At 37.7% G+C, this 19,854-nt stretch overlaps 1 protein-coding gene across 5 annotated transcripts in view; it reads left to right on the top strand.

Moving 5' to 3' along the window:
- The window catches only part of VPS13A (vacuolar protein sorting 13 homolog A), a 105,067-nt gene that overhangs the window by 33,455 nt on the left and 51,758 nt on the right, over positions 1–19,854 (top strand). For all 5 annotated transcript variants that reach the window (XM_038123289.1, XM_038123292.1, XM_038123290.1 and 2 more), the window contains exons 23-35: positions 1,438–1,576; positions 5,624–5,708; positions 7,474–7,646; positions 9,162–9,318; positions 9,685–9,764; positions 10,021–10,080; positions 10,160–10,316; positions 10,745–10,861; positions 10,943–11,046; positions 11,482–11,649; positions 12,267–12,574; positions 13,276–13,423; positions 14,376–14,526. In XM_038123289.1, coding sequence (XP_037979217.1) covers positions 1,438–1,576; positions 5,624–5,708; positions 7,474–7,646; positions 9,162–9,318; positions 9,685–9,764; positions 10,021–10,080; positions 10,160–10,316; positions 10,745–10,861; positions 10,943–11,046; positions 11,482–11,649; positions 12,267–12,574; positions 13,276–13,423; positions 14,376–14,526 — 1,847 coding nt within the window. The remainder of the gene's footprint in view (positions 1–1,437; positions 1,577–5,623; positions 5,709–7,473; positions 7,647–9,161; positions 9,319–9,684; positions 9,765–10,020; positions 10,081–10,159; positions 10,317–10,744; positions 10,862–10,942; positions 11,047–11,481; positions 11,650–12,266; positions 12,575–13,275; positions 13,424–14,375; positions 14,527–19,854) is intronic.

The following is a 19,854-nucleotide window of genomic DNA, read 5'->3' as shown; positions in this document are numbered from 1 at the left end:
TTAAAAGCTTTTGTTTAAAGAGCAGTGTAGAGAGCCTAGATTATTTGCAGTTTTCTGCTTTGTATCTGCTGAGTGCCTTCCTTCTAACTGTATGGGCTGTCTGTTGTACATACACAAAAAGTATCTTGACAATGTACAGAAATTTTTGTCGAGAGGTTTAAGTGCAATGAAAGTGAGAATTGCTATTGTATATTTAATTGCTATTTCTCCTCCAACAACTGAGGAGCACAGTAGAGAGAGACGTCCTTCAAACCTGGTAGTTACACATCTACCTTAACCCTCTCCGTAATAATGAAAAAAAAAGAAAAGGGAGAGTCTAAATCTCTCTCTGATAGAACTGGAATTAAGAATTAGAATAGTAGTTGAGAATTAATCCCGTAAGTTAAGGGTGTGAAGAAATTAGTAAACTGAAGAAAACTACTATTTTCTGTCACAGTTTAACATGTACAATTGTGTGTTTCCTTAAGTGTCAGAAACTGTTTCTTCAGATACTCTCATAGTATCAAAGTTAGCTGAGATGGGTTGAAAATATGGAGCTTTTTATTCTCACATCTTCTTCAGTCTTACATTTTATGTCACTTTGAAGACTCAGGTGTAAGTTAAGCACATGAAAAATGGATGGAAGTAGCTTGTCTTGTTCCTTACACACTATTCATTGAGCATCTGGTGCTCCCTGTTACCTGTTGAACAGACCTCTTTATCTGTTCTAACTAGAAGTTGTAATAAAAACACAGTATGTTCTTTGAGTAAATTTTCTGCTTACTTCTGTTACAGTCACTTATGTGAAAAACAAAGTAGTGTTTTAAATCTTTAAAAACTCATTTTGTATGTTTGATATGATTCTACTTCTTTTTTAGCCAAATCCTATTCTATTACACTTAAAATATGTTCTACTGTTTTCATTTTTAAAGACCGTTATTTTATTCTTTTATACCCTGTTTTGCTATATGTTTATTCTTTTGTTAAATATCCAGACTACTGCTATAGTCCACTTAGGTATACATGAATTTTAGGAAGTATTTTGTTTTCTTTTTTTGATGTTTTGAGCCCTAAACATTCATATGTAAAAAACACCTCTACCTTTTCTTCTGTAAAAGACTGTGTAAAAGCTCAGTTATGTGATTTATTGTAAGTAGTTAAATGAAATGAAAAACATGAAGGGGCAATTTCTGATTGTGAGGAAACTATGCCTTATGTAACCAAACCGTGTACGTGTGTGTATATATATATATATATACACACACACACACACACAGAGACAGACACACATATATGTATATATACACAATACATGCAATGTTTAGATGAAGAATTTTCGGACCCAGAAGCCTTACATTTTTTTCAGAAGAAAAATAATGTGAAGTGTGATTGAAATAATTAAATAATTTTAAGTTTAATTAACTGTGGAACTTTTAACTTTGGTTCTTTAAAAAACAGGTTCAAACTGTCAGGACAGTTGCCTTTACTTTCTGTCCAAATATCAGACCAGAAGGTGACAAGTATCTTGGAGCTAATTGATAGCATTCCTAAGCCAGAAAGTGCACCTGCTACCAGTTCTCCTCCAAAAATGACTGAGGTAAGATTTTTAAGAGATTTCATTAAAAATGATCAGAAAAATACCTTCTTGATTTTAGCATTCCAGTTTTGAAAGGTTCGCAAAAAAGTGATGAACAAGTATTGACTTTTTGCCTCTTGAAAAATTTAGCTTTTTCTCTAAAGCAGTAGAAAATTTTCTTGCTGTTTAGTTAGTTTATTGTGAACATTGGCTAATAATTATGAAATAGGTGTGAAGTGTTTGGATTTAAAATAGAAGCCCTCTGAGTTTTACTACTATGGAAATTACTTTATAGTTCAAAATAATCTTGACTAATAAGCTTACTCAGTTTTGTTGAGAATTAGTTTAATTGTACCTTTAAATTTTGTAATGCTGCAGAATTTGGGTTCAGCTGTTTTGCATAGTGAAAGAAACATTAAAATGCTGGAATTTTTGAAGTTCAAGTATTATGTCATGATAGATGAGAGTTTCAAAAGCCAAAAATAAATACTTACTATCTGTTTTATAAACAATGCCTGCCTGGCAAAAGTAGCAGTTTTTTTTCAGCCGACCTCAGTGCTTTTCCCATTTGGAGTCCTTTATGCAATATAGCTCAGGGAAGTTTTCCCTTGCGCTTGTATCATTTAGGAGTTTAAAGAGTGGTTCTTGCTCTTTTACCACCCCCTTTCCTTGGTGAAGATGGTTTGGGTCACTGTTTTACACCTTCAGAACAGAAGTTTGTCCCCTTCTTATTTTTCCTGAAAAATATATTTCACCTTTTGAGCTGTTCTTAACAAAATTAGGAAATTAACTCACAGTTACTAATTTTTGAAGTGACTAGTCTTTGTGATCTGGCTATGTTTTATATACATGTAAAGTAGTCCTACTATTAGAATGTATGTGAACTCTTTTAAAAGTCAAAGAAAATTTGGCTCTCCATTTTTCTGTCATTTGTAAATACTTCTAACAATCTATTATTTAGTAACTCATAAACATGATTCTACAGGAATAATGGTCATCTTTGTATTTGAGTTTTTTTTAGATTATTTGATAATTATCTTTCCATCTTTGTACAAATTATTCTGCACTGTTCTGGAAAGCTGTTACTGCAGTTTGGTATTTTCTGTGGGTTATATTAGCATAATATTTATTTACAGTAAATGCAACAATTAGACATGCATACCTATTGAAAGTATATATACAGTGAAGAGTGTTTTTCTTCATGTGGTTCTCGCCGTCTCTTTACTGGTGCCATTAAAATTTTAGCTAATTCTAACTTCTTTCACTCTTCATGTACTAATAGTATACCCAGCTAAAGCCACCTTATTCTCTTTTGTTTTGTGCAACTAATCACAGACTAACTTGTTTTGAGGATAGGTATTGGGACTTTACTTTTACATAAATAGAATTTGCATGTATAGGATGCACATTGGCCTGTGCATTATAGCACTGACTAACTTGAATTTGATTCTACAATTTAACTGTTGTCTGAAGTATTTTAAGTGACCTTGAAGTAGTTATTATTGCCTGTACATTAGTTGTGATATACAGTAGATGAGGTGAAGAAAGACTGTGGACCAAGTATAAATGTATTTGTGTTATATGTGAATCCAGATCAAAACTTAGGCTTAAACCTGTCTGCTCAAGCTTCCATTTATTTCAGACAGACTTTAATTGCTGGTATTAAATTCAGTTAATTTGAGTGGATTTTGTGCTTTGATGGTGGTAGGTATACTACCATGCTTTCATCCTTACAGCTGTAATTCTTCCGGACTTTGTTAACATCCCAACATTTCTGAACTGTCAGAGTGCTGTTTTCTTCTTTACATTCTGAGTTAGTGGTGGAAGTGTTCTTGAGGTGTGAAAACAGAAGACATTTTGGAACAGATCCTTCTCCATTTTTGCACTCAGCATTTTAGTCCAAGAAGACACTTCAATGTATAAGTTTATTTTTCATGATTTGTAGTCAAATTTCAGTTTTTTCTCCTTGTTTTTATAGAATGTAGAAGTGTTACAGATGAGACATTTTCACATTTCTTAAATACTTTGTCTGTTTATTACTTGTAGACATTAATATATTCAATAAAGTCAGATTGTGTAGGCTGTAGACTAAAAGCGATGTGAGAATGTTGAGAGTGAGGTGAAAAATGTAGCCTTGGAAACAATATTCAAGATGAGTGTTTCTTGTTGCCATAATGTATAAATTTGATACTGTGATGTTGTGAATAATTGTCTGAGCCTGAGCTTTGAAAAGTGCAGTAACAAGGGAGAGGAGAAGGTGTGGTGGTGCAGGGAAAGACCTGTTGTAAACTGTGCAATCCAGAGCCAAAGACACTCAAAAAGAAAGGGCACAGAGTGCACAGTTCTCTTACTTTGATACTCTGTGCAAGGCACATGTATAATACATGTGCATGTGGAACTTGCAGATGAGAATTCTTTACAAACTCAGATTGCTGAGATTGCTTTCTGAGACTTGATAATTAAATCATTTGATTACCTTTACTAAGAACATTTAATTCTATCATATATGGAGTGGAGGATTCCTGTTCTAGAGTGCGCTCTAGTGACATTTCACATATTTTCAGTTACTACTCTGAGTTGTGCATAACTGCATTTCACAGTTGAAGACTCAGAATCATAGATTATCCTGACCTGGAAAGGACCCACAAGGATCATCGAAGTCCAACTCCTGGCCCTCCACAGGACCATCCCTAGGACTCAACACCATATACCACAGAGCATTGTTTAAATGCTTTTTGATTTCTCTCACGCTGGTGCTGTGACCACTTCCCTGGGGAGCTGTTCCAGTGCTCAACCCCTTTCTTGGGAAGGGACCTTTTTCTAGTGTAAACCTCCCTGACACCCCTTCATGCTGTTCCCTTGAGTCCTGTCACTGGTTACCAGAGAGAAGGGATCAGTTTCAGCCCCCCTGCTTCCTCTTCTGAGAAAGATGAAGACTACTGTGAGGCCTCCTCTCAGTACTATACTAGTTGTTTTTTTTCCCTTACGTCTGAAGCAGTGCAATTCAATGAGCTGAATTGCTAGATTCCACACTTAGGAATTGTTGGTCACAACAACCCCAAGCAGTGCTACAGACTGGGGACAGAGTTGCTGGAAAGCTGTCCAGCAGATAAGGAGCTGGAGGTGCTGGTTAACAGGCAGCTGAACATGAACCAGTGTGTGCCCAGATGGCCAAGAACGCCAAGGGCATCCTGGCCTGTATCAGGAATAGTGTGGCCAGTGGGACCAAGGCAGTGATTGTTCCCCTGTCCTTGGCACTGGTGGGGCCTCACTTTGAATCCTGTGGTTGGTTTTGGGCTCCTCACGGTGAGAAGGACTGAGGTGTTGGTCTTTTCTGCCAAGTAAAAACTGCCAGTATAAGAGTAAATGCCCTCAGATTGCTCCAGAGGAGGTTTAGATAGGATATTAGGAAAATTTTTTCACCAAAATGATTGTCAAATATTGGAGCAGGCTGCCCAGTGGATGTGTCACCATCCTGCGGCTATTTAAAAGGCTTGTAATGTGGCATTTAAACTTGTTACTAAACCATGTCTCTTGCAGTGCTAGGTTTACAGTTGAACTTTGTGATCTGAAGGGTCTTTTTCTAACCTAAATGTTTTTATGAGTCTATGAAATAGAAAGCAGTCCTGTCTGCTCTAATGTTTTGTCTATCTCTTTTTCTTTTTTCCCCACCCAGCACTTGTGTTATTTTTGTAAAGAACTGTTGATCTTTATTGTTCTCTGAAGTTGCTGTATTGTAGTCCTTTGAGGGACTAGGTTTTGTCTTTTATGATTTTTCATATAATATGCCATTTATAACCATCTTTTGGTCTGTGAAGTTGAATGTTTGAACCTTCACTGTATTTTGTAGTATGTTCTCTCTAGTTAGATGCAAGTGCAAAAGGTGCTGCTTCTACCTATTTTAGGCCTTGTTTCTCCTCATACTTATAATTTTAGTAATGTGTTTAATTTTGTTGAGTTGCACTAAGCTAAGTTTCCCTAAGTTGTAAAACTTGGATGCAGCATATATGCATGCAGTAGCATGACCAATAAATACAAGTAAAATTTTTATGATATCTCCTGTTTCAGGCTACACTGTCCCCTGTGCTTGCAGCACCACATTCATCTCAAGGCGTGTATCCTGTTTTGGATCTTCATTCATTTGCTGAGTCAGGTAGTATAATCTGTTTTAAAGTCTTGCTTAAGAAGCGGGTCAAGTCAAGAAGTTTTTGAGTTTTTTGAATTAATTTATTATTCTTGCTGTAAGCAAGGATATGGGGCTTTGTTTCTAGTTCTTGAGGGCTGAGTAGTGTTATATTCTGTTTAGCTTATAATTGATACTGTACAAACTACTTGAGTATTTTGTCATAGCAATAACATTCTGTATGCTTGTTTTTGTCATTCCCTTCCTGAGGATATAGCAGGGAAATTTTGTTTGGTATGGTAGGTTTATTTTTGTTGGCATATGTTATTGCAAATCTGTATTCAGGGCATTTGAAGTAATATGGATTTTTTAGCTTTAGCATGTAGTTAGTCCTCTGATGATGGTTTTAATTATTTTCTTGTGGTGAAGAATTTCCTATTTAGGTGGATTTGTTTAAATTACAAGGTAGGGAAATGATAACCATTAGAAACTGCTGTGTTTTTATAAACAAACATTTTGACTTCTACTGGATAAAGCAGAAGATTAGCTGTAGGAGAACCAGTTTTATTCAATACTGCCTTGCTATTCAAAACAGCTTAGCTAGATCCTAATGTTTCATGTAGTAGTTACATTAGAAAAATAATCAAATATGTAATATGTTAGTGTTATTTCAGTGTCAGTCACGTTTGACTGGAGAAACAGACTACTACTACTTTCTCAAGTTAATGATTTTTGTGGTTAGCAAACAAGAGCAAAATTATCAGCAAAGTTATTATGTCTATTTCATAGCTTTAAATTCAGCGTGTATACAGTACGTGTAAAAATATGTATTTGTGCATCTTCATCTGTTTTTATATAAGCTCCTTTTAGTGTCCAAATGTAGAGTGGAAATGTCTTTCAGTTCTTAAAAACTAGGCTGAAGTGAGAATGCATGCTGGCAACAAGTAATTTGAGAAAGTAATAGCTAGATTTAGATTTGAATCAAGTCTGATTTTTAATCTATACTATACATAATCTATACAGTCCTTTTAAGTGATTTATGTTGAAAGTAGTAAATGCTTTGTGCTGACTGAAAATCTAGGTTTGACTGTATTGAACATTTCTGAGTGCTGTACAGAATTTTTTTATGTTAGTTTTCTATCTTCACCCTCCAAAACCTCAGGGCTGCTTTTAAGCTTTACAAAATACCTAATGTAATTTGTTGAGTTTTTTAAGAAGGATGTTTCTTCCACAGTTAACTTATACTTCAGTGTTTATGGTTTTTAGGTGAAGAAGACATTGACTAGACAGTCTAATCTATTTATCCTGGTTCTATTTCTGCACTAATGTAAAAGGGCTTAAAAGCTTGATAGTTCTTAGGAGTCTTTCTGAAATGGGAGATCTGCAGCAGCAAGAAATCCCAAGTAGTGTGGCTGGTGTTGAGGCCATGGCTCCTGTACTGTCAACAGCAGTCTGATCAGCAGACGAATTAAGCTGTTAGGTCACACCAAAGGCAAGACAAAGCATCAATTGTGCTGTCTTTTGCAAAGCCAGGAGTAAGAGATTGCTGACGAAGGCATTAGCTAATGAGATCTGAAGTTTATGATGACATTATGGAGGCAGCTGTACGTGTGATGTAAAGTTGCGGAGGCAGGAATTGAGATGGTTATGGAAACAGATTTTATTGTTAGTTGTCAGCTAGATACTTGTATGTTTAAGCTTTTATAGATGTATCTGTAAAAACCCTAGGTCATAATACTGTAAAATATTGGCTGTGTAAACTGCATATGTAATGCTGTTGTGAATTAATCCTTAGAATCAGAAGAAGAATTTTATGATGCGCTAAGCAGTCCTGTGGAAGATGTGCCATTTTTTGAAGTCTCATCTGACTCCCTCAAGCAGGCTGTCAGTACAAGGCGAAAAAACCTACACAAACAAGAATCTCTGAAAAATATGACAGATTTCCAGCTAAAGTTTGAAGTAGCTGAGGTAAAATTACTTTTTAAAATTTCCCTGAAGCACAGCAGGACTGTATTTTTTTTTCCATGTTTGTTGTGTTTATAATTCCATCTGTGCAGAGATACTAATTTCCCATTTTCCCATGAAACTATTATGCAGAGTTTTTTCCAGGTCATAATTGTGCTTTTGTATCCTTGTCATCACTGAAATGCTTTGATTTATCCATTTGATTTCCCAACTCACTTTATCACTGAATTTTCTTTGCCTATGTCTCAGAAATCACATTACATCTTTGTTTTAGCTAAATAGGTGCTTGTGGCATCTTTTTTCCAGATACTGCTGTGGTCAGTGGGAAAACTTCATTAATATTTTATGTTGTAACAAGCACCTTATTTTTCTGTTTTAGTTTATCCCAGCTGCTGTTATCCACATATGTAAATCTGTAACACCTTCATTTATGAAGAGTTTTCTGTGTTCTTGGTGTTTCAGGCTTAGGGGGGGAAAAAGAGTACTTTATCCAAATGCAAGAATACTTGCTAACTGTATCAATTCTAGTAAAAGAGGTGACTTATCAACACCATCATTAACTTTGTCATTAGATGATCATGGGTATGGCACTGTTATTCCTGCAACCCACTGTATTTTACTTTACATTTATTTTAAAAATAAATCATACTAATTCAGTTAACTTACAAATTTTGTTTTATGCTTGGGCTTACAGAATGTCTTCAACACACCACAGCTTGCTTTTAGCATACTATATATTACACCTTTACTACTAATAAAACTGAAATGTACTGTTTATGTGATGACAAGACCTTATTTAGAACTACTAGTCTAAAACGAGGATGCTGTGTTTCACCTTATTTTCTAATGACAACTAACATACAATCTTGAAGAAAAAATTAATTTGGGAATCTATTAGAAATCACCTCAGTTGTCTTCATAGTTTAAAATTGCTTATTGGGTTTTATTTTGATTTTCATTATTTGTAGACACCATTAAGTGGAAAGGAAGAATACAAATATTTGTTTGGTTGTCAAAATCAGATACAACAGCTCAGATACCTATTTATTTAACAACAGTATTGTCATGCATTGGACAAAATGTAGTAAATTCTCTTGCCAGACATTGAGCTTGGGAATCTAAGTCTTAGGAAGAGAATTCAGAGAAATTACAGTAAAAGTAGTAAATGCTTTGTGCTGACTGAATATCTAGGTTTGACTGTATTGAACATTTCTGAATGCTGTACAGAATTTTTAAAAAAAATAATTTAGTTCATGTAACTGTTACTTTCGTATTACATACATGCATGTTTGAAGTTTTTGTTGTAATAACAGCACCCAGTACTGCTTGTTGAATTGTTTATTTCTGTTCAAGGCATTTGCTGTATAGAGTTAAATTATCAATACACAAATAGACATTAACCAATAAAATGTAAGTAAATATATTCTATCCTGTATAAAAAACTAAGCAGTTTTTATACTTCTTATAATCCCTTACTGGTTTTGGGTGTGTGTTTTGGGGTTTGTTTTTTTTTTTTAGGTCTTAATTAAATTATGCCGTCTTACTGGTGATACTGAGGTGCCTGTGCTCCAGCTTGATATTTTGGGCTTAGGCACTGAACTTAAAGTGAGAACATTTGACATGACTGGGAGTGCTTTCCTTCGTGAAGTTGGTCTTCTGTGCCCAGAGTATATTGGTAAGTATTTATAATCTGGTCAAGGAATTTTTCACAAATAACACAGTGAATTTGTCTTCAAAAACTCTGTAGGGCTTTTTTCAAATAAGGGAGGTTTGCTTCCTAACTTAAATGTAGGGCTGAGGGCAAGTAAATCAGGAGCTCATCCACTTATTAGTGCTTTGGTAAATATGTTCTGGTGGTGATGATTGTAGAGACTGTAGATTGTAGGTGTTTAGCTATTTTACGTCTGCAAAAAAGGTTTTATGATTAAGCAGCAATGACAGCTAGTAGCCTAGCTGGCAGTTTATAGATGAACAAGACTTAAATTTTTTTTCTTTTAAGATAAGTAATTTTCTGTAATCTCTTTTTTCTTGTTTTTTTTAGATGATAATGACAAGCCAGTTTACATAATTACTACATTGGATAATGTAGAAGATGATCTTCTCACTCTGGAATATACAAAGGTTAGGAAAGAGTAGACTTTGCTTTTGAATTGTAAGCCTGTCATAAACATCACATTAATATGCACCAGATGTTGAAGGTTTTTTCCTTACTTATTGATGTTTTTATTGTCTTGAGTGTCATGTGCAAGGTCTGTCTGCTCTTTCAAAAGAAAAACTTTTACATCTTAAGTTGTAGTGGATTTGAAAATAAGGTTTTTTTAAATGGAATTTACAAACTTCTGATTTGTTTGTTTTATGTGCACTTTTGGTGAAATAGACTGATATTAAGGGACCAGAACTGAAAACTGTCTGTCAGAATGTTCTACAGAAAATAAAGGTATGATAACTTCTTTTTAACATAATTTTGTCAATTTGGGAGGAGAGGCATACTGGATAAACAAAAATTTTTCTTTTAGGTGAACTTTTCTTCTCTAGATGTTCATTTGCATACTGAAGCTCTGCTGAATGCTATGAACTATCTGAATAATCTTCTGCCTAAACAAGACACTAAAGTTGTGGAAGAACCAGTCCATGAAAAAACAGAAGAGAAGAAGGATGTTCTTAAAAAATTAAGTAAGTTTCTTTATTATTTTTTCCTACTTTCATTCCTCTCTCTTCACTTAAGTAAGAAATAAAACAAATGTACTTTCTATTTTTGCAAGCCTGTTAATGATGTTTGATATGAGAAATTTTGCTTCAAATTATATGTGTTTATAGGCTTGTGTCCTTAGTCATGTGCAGTTTTCTGACATACAGGCCAAGATATACATTTGCTATGTATTGGAGGCACTAAGTCAATGTAAATAGAAAAAACCATAAATTGTTGTCAGGATTTTATTGTTTTTTCCCTGGTATGAATTAAGGCATTTGATGGCCTTATGGTTATTACCTTACAGTTGAGGAGCATTAACCTCTTGCTTGCTGTGCAGTTCAAAGGGATACCAAAACAGTACATGTCCCCATAGAAGAATGATAACTTTGTTGCTTTTTATTTCCCATAGCATCAAAAAAATCGAAGTGTGAAGATATTATTGACCTCATTATCTGTGCGGATTTATCATGTTTGCGTGTTTTTATCAGAGAGAAAAACCATAGAATAGCTGAAATTCACATTGAAGGTAGGAACAAAACTTCAATCACAAAAGCACAAAACTTTGTAACCACTATAGTGTATGGATTTTGTATGTCTTGTTTTTGAGGTCTGGATAGCCAAGTGATCATGAAGAAAGCAGCAACTGATGTGACTGCAAAATTGAAGAACATCAGTATTGTGGATTCTGATGAGAAAGCATTGTATAAAAAGGTAGGCATATGCATGTATTGTTGATTTTCTTTTTGAATGGATGCTAAATGAAATGTACTTTTTAGACTCTACTCTCTACTGTGACTTTTTTCAGTCATGTTTTAGGTACTTGTTGGATGTAGTGTTCTCTATATGACAGAATAATTTTGCACTCACAGCCAGTAATTATTAGACTGACATTAATTTGTGCTGCTGTGATATTTAGGTGCTCATAGCCTCTTACTGTGTTGACTTTTGTGAAGAGAATTATTCAAGCTGAAATGTCAATATTTTCAGCTATTTTAATGGATTTTTAAAAATTGGTTTTTTTTCATATATTGTTGAGATACTTGAAGTAAAAGTGTCTTAGTGGTGTGAGGTACTACATTTGTTTTGAAGTTAAGTTTCTCCAATATGTAAGTTTTTAGAGTTAAGATACTACTTGTTTTTCTTAAGGCCCTTTACATCACAGAAAAAGAAGTCTTCAACTTCAGAATGGTATCATATGTGAATGCTACAGATGGCATTGCATATACAAATATGGATGTTGTTGACAATCGTATTTACCTAACTGTTGGGTGTATTCAAGTAGTTTTTGTCAACAAGTTTGTTTCATCTGTTTTGGTAAGTTAAATTTTCCGGATACTTTTCTTATCATCCAGGTGAAGTTGTCAGAGTAAGAAAGGGATAACATGTTCCATATGGGGTGGTATCCATTTGTGTGTATATCAGAGCTTTTGTACACTATTGTAAAAAACTTTACTGGGATTGATGGTTGTTACTATGGAGCAGATGAGTAAGCAAAAATGTTTGCTATTGTTAATAATAATGTTTGTCTTAGAACATTTGCGACAGCTGTTAAATATACATACCATTCATTATTTATAACACTGAAATATAAGTAAGAAACCATAAAAATTAATGCCCTTTCCATAAATACTTAAATAAATCAGTCTTCTACTGCTCATATGATTAAATAAAATATAGTTCCTACAAGTCATGTTACAATGTCATTGCTCTTACCATCTATTTTTCCAAATATTTGGTATAGAAATATATTTTTATATATGCATAATTTATCATATTTGAAGGGAGATTATCCTATTAAAGAATTTGGACAAAATGTATAGCAAAAATAACATTTTAGGGTGGTTTGCTGTTTAAATAACTATGATTCATAGTGTTTTTGAAGTACTGCAATTCTTAACAATTAATTCCTGATGTCTGTATTCCTTTCCTAGGCTTTTATAAATAACTTTCAAGCTGCCAAGGAAGCTTTTACTGAGGCAACTGTTCGAACAGCAGAGAAAGCTGCTACAGGTGTAAAAGGGTTAGCAGAGCGTAGTTCTCGTTTGGCACTGGATATCAATATCAAGGCACCTGTTGTGATAATTCCCCAGTCAGCAATGTCTGCAAATGTCCTGGTGGCTGATCTTGGTCTAATCACTGTGAAGAACCAATTCTTTATTGCTGAAACAAAAACACGGTGTAGTCTTCCACCTGTTATTGACTCTATGACGGTGAAATTGAGTGAACTGAAGTTATACAGGTAATGCAATGTCAGTATTTTTAGACTTCATTTAATCCTTTTGGGATTCTTCAGTTAGAGAGCTTCAAGGAGTAATTAAATAATTAGTTAATGGTTGGTGATTGACAGACTATTATCTTGGAATATAACAACAAATGAATATTTTTTTAAAGCAATAAAAATTTATGGTTTAGGAAAAGGAGCAATCTGCACATCTTTAAATAGAAGCAAGTATTTCTTTAGGATAAATTTTGTAGTACTATAGAGTTATGCATTATTCATTAATTTGGGACAGGCTATACCTATTTGTATTAGACTGTTTTGATGGGATTTTCAAGCTATGCATAGCAGTAAAGGTCCTCAGTTAGACAGCCATTAAGAACTGTTTGAAAATGGTCCTTGGTGCAGGGGGTTCATGGAGGGAGAGGGAATGGAAGGGACTTTTCAAGCACAGTTGAAGAGTACAGAAGAAAGAAGGAATTGCTCTCCACTGGAGAGCAGACAAGAGGTCCTGACTTGCAGGAGTTTGTGTGTAGCATGCCTGGTATTGCCTGAGACCTCCACCCTGCAAAGGAAGGAGGTCTCCTTGGTTGACTAGAGCTACTTGGAGTAGTATAAAGGCAGTTTTATAGCATTATTTAAAAGGATGAGGAAAAGACAGAAATGTGTTTTTTAGAATGTGAAGTATGTGTACGCTGGGAGTATTTTACTTCTTTTCACAGATCTTACTATGAGCAAGATTCTTTGCAAACTGAAGTACAGTTGCTGCAGCCAGTCAATCTGGAAGTAGCTGTTGAACGAAATTTAGCTGCTGCATGGTATAATGAAGTTCCCGATATTGAAATATCTGGCCGACTCAAGCCTATGAATGTAAGCGCTTGTTTCTGAAAGCAACTGTTAAAATATTGGTGGAAAACAGATTCATTTTTCTCTATAAAAGTCCAAGCTCAGTAGTTAAAGTATTGTTTGATTTCAAGACATAGAGATAGAACAGCTTTTGTTGTTTCATAGGGGAAAAGGAAATGAATAGATTTTGGTTCTAATTTAAGGTCTGTATTTCATCTGTGATACTCTGGGCAGACTTTGTACTATGAATTACTGTTGCTAGTTAAAAATGCTTATTCTTTTCTAGCCTTTTATCTATCAGTGTCTTCCAGTGAAGTATTGGAAAAGCTGTGGTTTATTGGTTTGTTCAAAAGCAGCACTGAATTTGTATCTATGACAAACCCGAATAGTTATTAATGACCTGCTGTGCCACATAGGCACTCACAGATCTATGGGGCCAAATGGGATTCATCCTAGCATGATTTAATTGTAACACATAAAAGAAAAAAGTAAATTGAAATTTAAACAGAACATAATATAAATATAACATTAAAATTATAAAGGTTGTGAAAATATAAAGGTTGTGTGAGGAAAACCAATTTGCCAGATTCTGGCAAATTCTATTTGCCAGAAATAGAACTCATAAGTATTACTGTAAAGTAAGTATTACTGTAAGGTGCCTTGTGACTAAGTGCAGTTAAAAATTTTGGTCAACTGTAAGACAAACTGTATGTGTACATGTTCTGACATTCCAGTTTCTAAATTGTAACTTGGTAGAGAAAGTTTGTAGATGAAAACAAAATAATGTGTGACTGATTTCTGATTTCTAGAAATTACCCTAAGGAGTTGTGGGAATTTGAGAAAAATGCTCAGCGTCCTAAACAGATACTCAGATGAGAATAATTCAATTTATCTGTTTACTTGTAAGCCCAGATTTTAGTTACCAAAAATTACACTCACAGAGTTGTTCTGATTTCAATTCCAATCTTTTTTAAAGCTCATTCTCAGTCAAGAAGATATTACCACAATACTGAGGACACTGAATGAAAATGCAGGTGAAAGATCTGGTGCATCAACAGCTTTGCCAGAATCGAAAGCATCAGCTAGTCATTCTAGTGAAATGCAAGGTACTTCCCAGCACTCTGCAGGTAATATTTTGTAGAATTACATCATCTGGCATTTTTAGGTGTTATTGTCAATATATGGTCTCTGTTGGAATTGCATTTCAAAATGGATGCCAGATTTATCTGGTGTGTACCAGATAAATTGGTACACTGGTGTGTACCAATACTGTAGGATTACAAAGTAATCAAACGCAACCTTTGACCAAACCACCACCATGTCAACTGAACCATAGCACTAAGTGCCATGTCCAGGTCTTCTTTAATACTTCTGGGGTGGTTACTCCACCACCTTCCTGAGCAGAAATTTGTCCTGAACCAGGACAAATGATTCCAGCCTGAACCTCCCCTGTCTCAGCTTGAGACTGTATCATCTTACCCTGTCACTCACTAGGTGTCTGTGAAAAGAGACCAGCTCCCCATCTTGCTACAACCTCCATTCAAGAAGTTGTGGGGACCGATAGGGTCCCTCTGAGCTTCCTTTTCTCTAGCCTGAACACCCCCATCTCCTTCAGCCACTCCTCAAAAAACTTGTGTTCCAGACTGTTCAGCAGTTCCATTGTCCTTCTCTGGACATGTTTCAGGACCTCAATGTCTTTGTCTTGTGAGTGGCCCAGAACTGGAAACAGGATTCAGTGTTGCCTCACTTTCAGTACGGGCTAAGTACAGGCAAGCAATTGCTGTCCTGGTCCTGCTGGCCACACTGTTCCTGATACAGGCCAGGATGACATTGGCCACCTGGGCACAGCTGGCTCTTCAGACACTACTGGCTAGTGCTCTCAGGTCCTTTTCCCCTGAGCAGCTTTCCAGACACTCTGTATTCAGCCTGTAGCACTGATCCAATGGGTTGTTGTGATCCAAGAGCAGGACTTGGCACTTCACCTTGTTGTACCTCATACCATTGGCCTCAGCCCGTTATCCAGCCTGTCCAGACCCCTCTGCAGAGCCTTCCAGCTCTCCAGCATATCAAAACTCCTGCCCAACTTGGTGTCATCTGTGAACTGACTGAGAGCCATTTAATCCCCTTATCCAAATCCTTAATATTAAGTTGTTAAACAGAACTGGTCCCAGTATTGAGCTCTGGAGGACACCGCTGGTGACTGTCTGCCAACTGGATAGAATTCCATTCACTACCACTCTCAGGTCCAGCCATCCAGCCAGTTTTTAACCCAGCAAAGAGTTTACCAATCCAAGCTCTGGCCTGCCAGCCAGCCTTCCTGGCAGAAGCCTGCCAGCTTCTCCATGAGTATGCTGTGGGAGAAAGTACTAAAGATTTCGCTATTGTGCAGGTAGCTAACATCCACAGCCTTTCTCTCTTAAACTAGATGAGTCATCTGGTTGAAAAGGGAGATCAGGTTGGTCAAGCAGGTCCTGCCTTTCCTGAACCCATTCTGAAACCATTCTGGCTGGACCTGATCCCTTAGTTGTCTAGTTTGTGTCATGTGATCACACTCAAGATGATCTGCTCCATAACGTTCCCCAGCACCAAGGCCAGGCTGACAGGCTTGTAGTTCCCTGGATCTTTCTTTTGTAGATGGGCATCACACTGGCCAATCTCCACTCACCTGGGACCTCTCCAGTTAACCAGAACTGATGATAAATGATGGAGAGTGCCTTGGTGAGTGCTTCTGTCAGCTCCATCATCACTCTAGGTTGAATCCTCTCTGGTCCTATAGAATTGTGAACACCTAAGGGACACAGCAGTCAATAATTACTTCCACATGGATGCAGGTTTCTTCTGCTCTCTGAACCTGTCTACCAGCACAAGTGGCCAGTTGCCCAGAGAATAACCATTTTCACTCCTAAAGACTGAGGTGAGGGAGGCATGAAGTTCCTTATCCTTGGTGGCAGGATACTCCTCCACATCCAGTGAAGGGTGGAGATTATTCCTTTGCCTGCTCTTTGTTGTTAATGTATTTATAAAAAACATTAATATATAAATGTATATATATTTATTTATATTTATCTTCCTTCACAGCAATGGTCAGATTGAGATCTAGCTGAGTTTTAAATTTGCTAACTTTCTCTCTGTGTGACTTAACAGCATCCTTGTACTTTTCTTCCAGTTGCCTGCTCCTTCTTCCAAAAGTCATAAACTCTCATTTTCCCCCTGATTTCCTCCCTATTCAGCCAGGCCAGCACATAGAGACAGTCTGGTCCTGTGCCTATAAGATTTCATTCTTAAAGTACATCTAGACTTTGTGGACCCCTTTGGTTTTAAGGGCTTATTGCCTAGGGACTATCTGAATCAGTGTCCTGAAAGTCTGCCCTCCAGAAGTCCAAGATTTTGTTGACATCCCTGAGTATTGAAAACTCTTGTGTCATGGTCATTGTACTCAAGATGACTGCAACCACAGTGTCTCCCACCAGCCCTTCTCTGTTTGTAAGCAGCAGATCCAGCGGGATAGCTCCCCTGGTAGGCTCACTTCCCACGTGTGTTGGGAAGTTATCTTCACACTCTCCAGGAATCTCCTAGACTGCGTCCTCTCCAGTGTTGGATTTCCAGCAGATATCTGGCAGGTTAAAATCACTCACAAGAACAAGGGCTGACAATCATGAAATATCACCATCACATCATAGAATAGTTCATCCACCTCCTCATCCTGGTTGGATGGTCTATAGCAGACTCCCACCAGGATATCTGCCTTGTCAGCCTTCCCTCGACTGTCACCCATAGGCACTCAACTTTCTCATCACTGGCTTTGAGCTCTGTACAGTCAAAACACTTCCTAATGTACAGAGCCACCCCACCACCTCTCCTTCCTTTCCTGTCCCTACTAAAGAGCTTGTAGCCATCCAGCGCAGCACTCCGGTCATCCTAGCACATTTCTGTCATTGCTTTCCTGCTGCACAGTGGCCTCCAGCTCATCCTGTTTGTTACCCATATTGTGTGCATTTGGTGTAGTTGCACTTCAGCTGGGCTACTGATTTTACTGCTAACCCTGGCATCCTACCCCCAGGCTCATCTTAAGAGAGCCTGGTCTTCTTCCCACCCCCCTGCAAACCTAGTTTAAAGCCCTCTTAACTCATGCCAACTCATGGGCAAGAAGCGTTTTACCCCTTTGAGACGAGTGAACCTCATCTGTCCCCAGCAATTCTGGTATTACTTCGATTGCTTCATGGTCAAAGAAAGAAAATTCCACTGATGTCACCAGCCTTCAAGCATTGTGTTCATGAGGTAGACTCTCCTCTTCATTTCATCATTCTTCCCTGCTACTGATAGGATCAAGGAAGACACCACCTTATACTCCTGTGCCTTCAACCAGTCATCCTGACGTCCTTTCTAATTGCTGTAGGACTTTTTTCCTCAACCTCCTAATTGCCAACCTGTACAAAAAGAAGTGGGTAATTGTTGTTATCTTATTGCAAGAGTCCTGTACCTTCTTGGTGATTTCTCACGGGCAGACCCTCACAGACTCCTTCTTCTTCACAGCACAGCCAACTGACTCCTATTCCCAGTTCTCTTCTTAGTTCACAGTTTTCTTCTCAACCAGCTAACTCATTCTCTTACAGCACTCTTATTCTCATTGGTTACAGCCATGGCCTGTTAAAGTCAGGCCTGTTCCTAATCTTTGATAATTGGTACAGCTGCAACTCCTCAGGGGTGAGATTACCTTATGCACTACCTTTATTTTCTTACATTCTATCCCTCCACAGGTAATAATCAAGGGGCTGAATCAGTCTAGAGGATCTCCCAGAATCACAGAATGGGTCATGTTGGAAGAGACCACAGCAGGTCATCTGGTCCAACCTCCTTGCAGGGTCATCCCAGAGCACATGGCACTGGATTGTGTCCAGGCAGCTCTTAAATATCTCCAGTGAGGGAGACTCCACAACCTCTTTGAGCAATCTGTGCCAGTGTGTAGTAATCAGCACAGTAAAGAAGTTCTGTTTGGAACTTCCTGTCCATGACTTTCTGCCCTAGCCACCTCACCATCTCCTGATCCAGGCAACACTTGCAAGTTTGCCAGTGAGGATGTTGTGAGAGGCATTTTTTAAAGCCTTGTTGGAGTCAAGGTAGACTATAATCTCATCCATCCTGGTAGTTATTTCATTATAAAAGATATTATATTGGTCAAGCATGATTCCCCTTAGGTGAATCCATGCTGACTACTCCTGACCACCTTTTTGTGTTTCATGAGGATAGAAGAGATGGCCTCCAGAATGGGGCACTCCATCACCTTTGCAGGGATTGAAGTGAGGCTGTCTGACTGGTAGTTCCTTGAGTCCTCCTTCATTGCCCTAATTGAAGACTGGGATGACATTTGGTTCCTTCCAGTCCTCAGACATCATTCCTAAAAACCACAGCCTTTAAAAGATGAATGTTTGCAGTCAGCTCTCTCAGCATTCATAAATGTATCTCATCAGGGCCTATGGATGTCATGGATGTCTTGTGGATGTCATGGTTGCACAGGTGTTCTCTAACCCAATTCTCCCTGACCAAGGGAAAAGCTTTCTTTCAATATTCCTTTACTCAGACCTCTGGGTCAGATATTCCTGAGGGATGGTCTTCTCAGTGAAGACTGATGTAAAGAAGACATTCAGTAATTCCTTCGCTTCCTCACCAGAGTCCCTCCTCCGTTTAACAATGGTCCCACATTATTCTTAGTTTTACTTTTCTTATTGGAGAAGCTTCTTGTTGTTCTTGACATCCTTTGCCAGATCTAATTCCTGATGGGCCTTGAGCTTCATTGTCTCAACTTAGCCTGACAGCCCCTCTATATTCATTCCAAGTAGCTTCACCCCACTTACATCTCCTGTGTATTTCCTGCTTTTATGTGAGTAGTGGCAGAAGCTCTTTATTCATCTATGGAGATCTCTTGCCCCTTTGCCTGATTTCTTGCTCACTGGCCTGCATTGGGATGCCAGTTCTTGAGCCAGGAGGAAGTGATTCTTGAATGTCAACTCCTCTTCCCGGCAGGGCCTGTTCCCACAGATTCTTCCAAGAGAATTCCCTGAAGTGGCTGAAGTTATTTCTCCTGAAGTCCATGGTTGCAATCTTACTTGCTGCCTTGTTCACTCCTCACCCAATATGGAACTCCACAATCTCCACATCTCACTACTCAGCCAAGGCTGCCCCCGACCTTCACATCCTCCACAAGGCCTTCCCTGCTGGTTAGCGTGAGGTCAAACAGCTAGAACATTCCTTGTGGGATCCTCCACTATCTGTGTCAGGGACCTGTGATCAGTGCTTCAGAGGAACCTGCTGCGCTGTTCATGCTTCAGAGTGATGGCTCTGCAGCAGATGTCAAGGTAGGTAAAGTCAAACCAGGGTTTGTGTTTGTGAGACTGCCTTGTGCTGCATTTTAAAGGCCTCATCCACTTCTCCTGCTTGGGTGGCCAACACCCACAGCA

Source organism: Motacilla alba, chromosome Z, assembly GCF_015832195.1.
Source record: "Motacilla alba alba isolate MOTALB_02 chromosome Z, Motacilla_alba_V1.0_pri, whole genome shotgun sequence".
NCBI classification, from domain to species: Eukaryota; Metazoa; Chordata; class Aves; order Passeriformes; family Motacillidae; genus Motacilla; species Motacilla alba.
The sequence above is the reverse complement of the archived record's forward strand: the minus strand, read 5'-3'. Positions and strand labels throughout refer to the sequence as shown.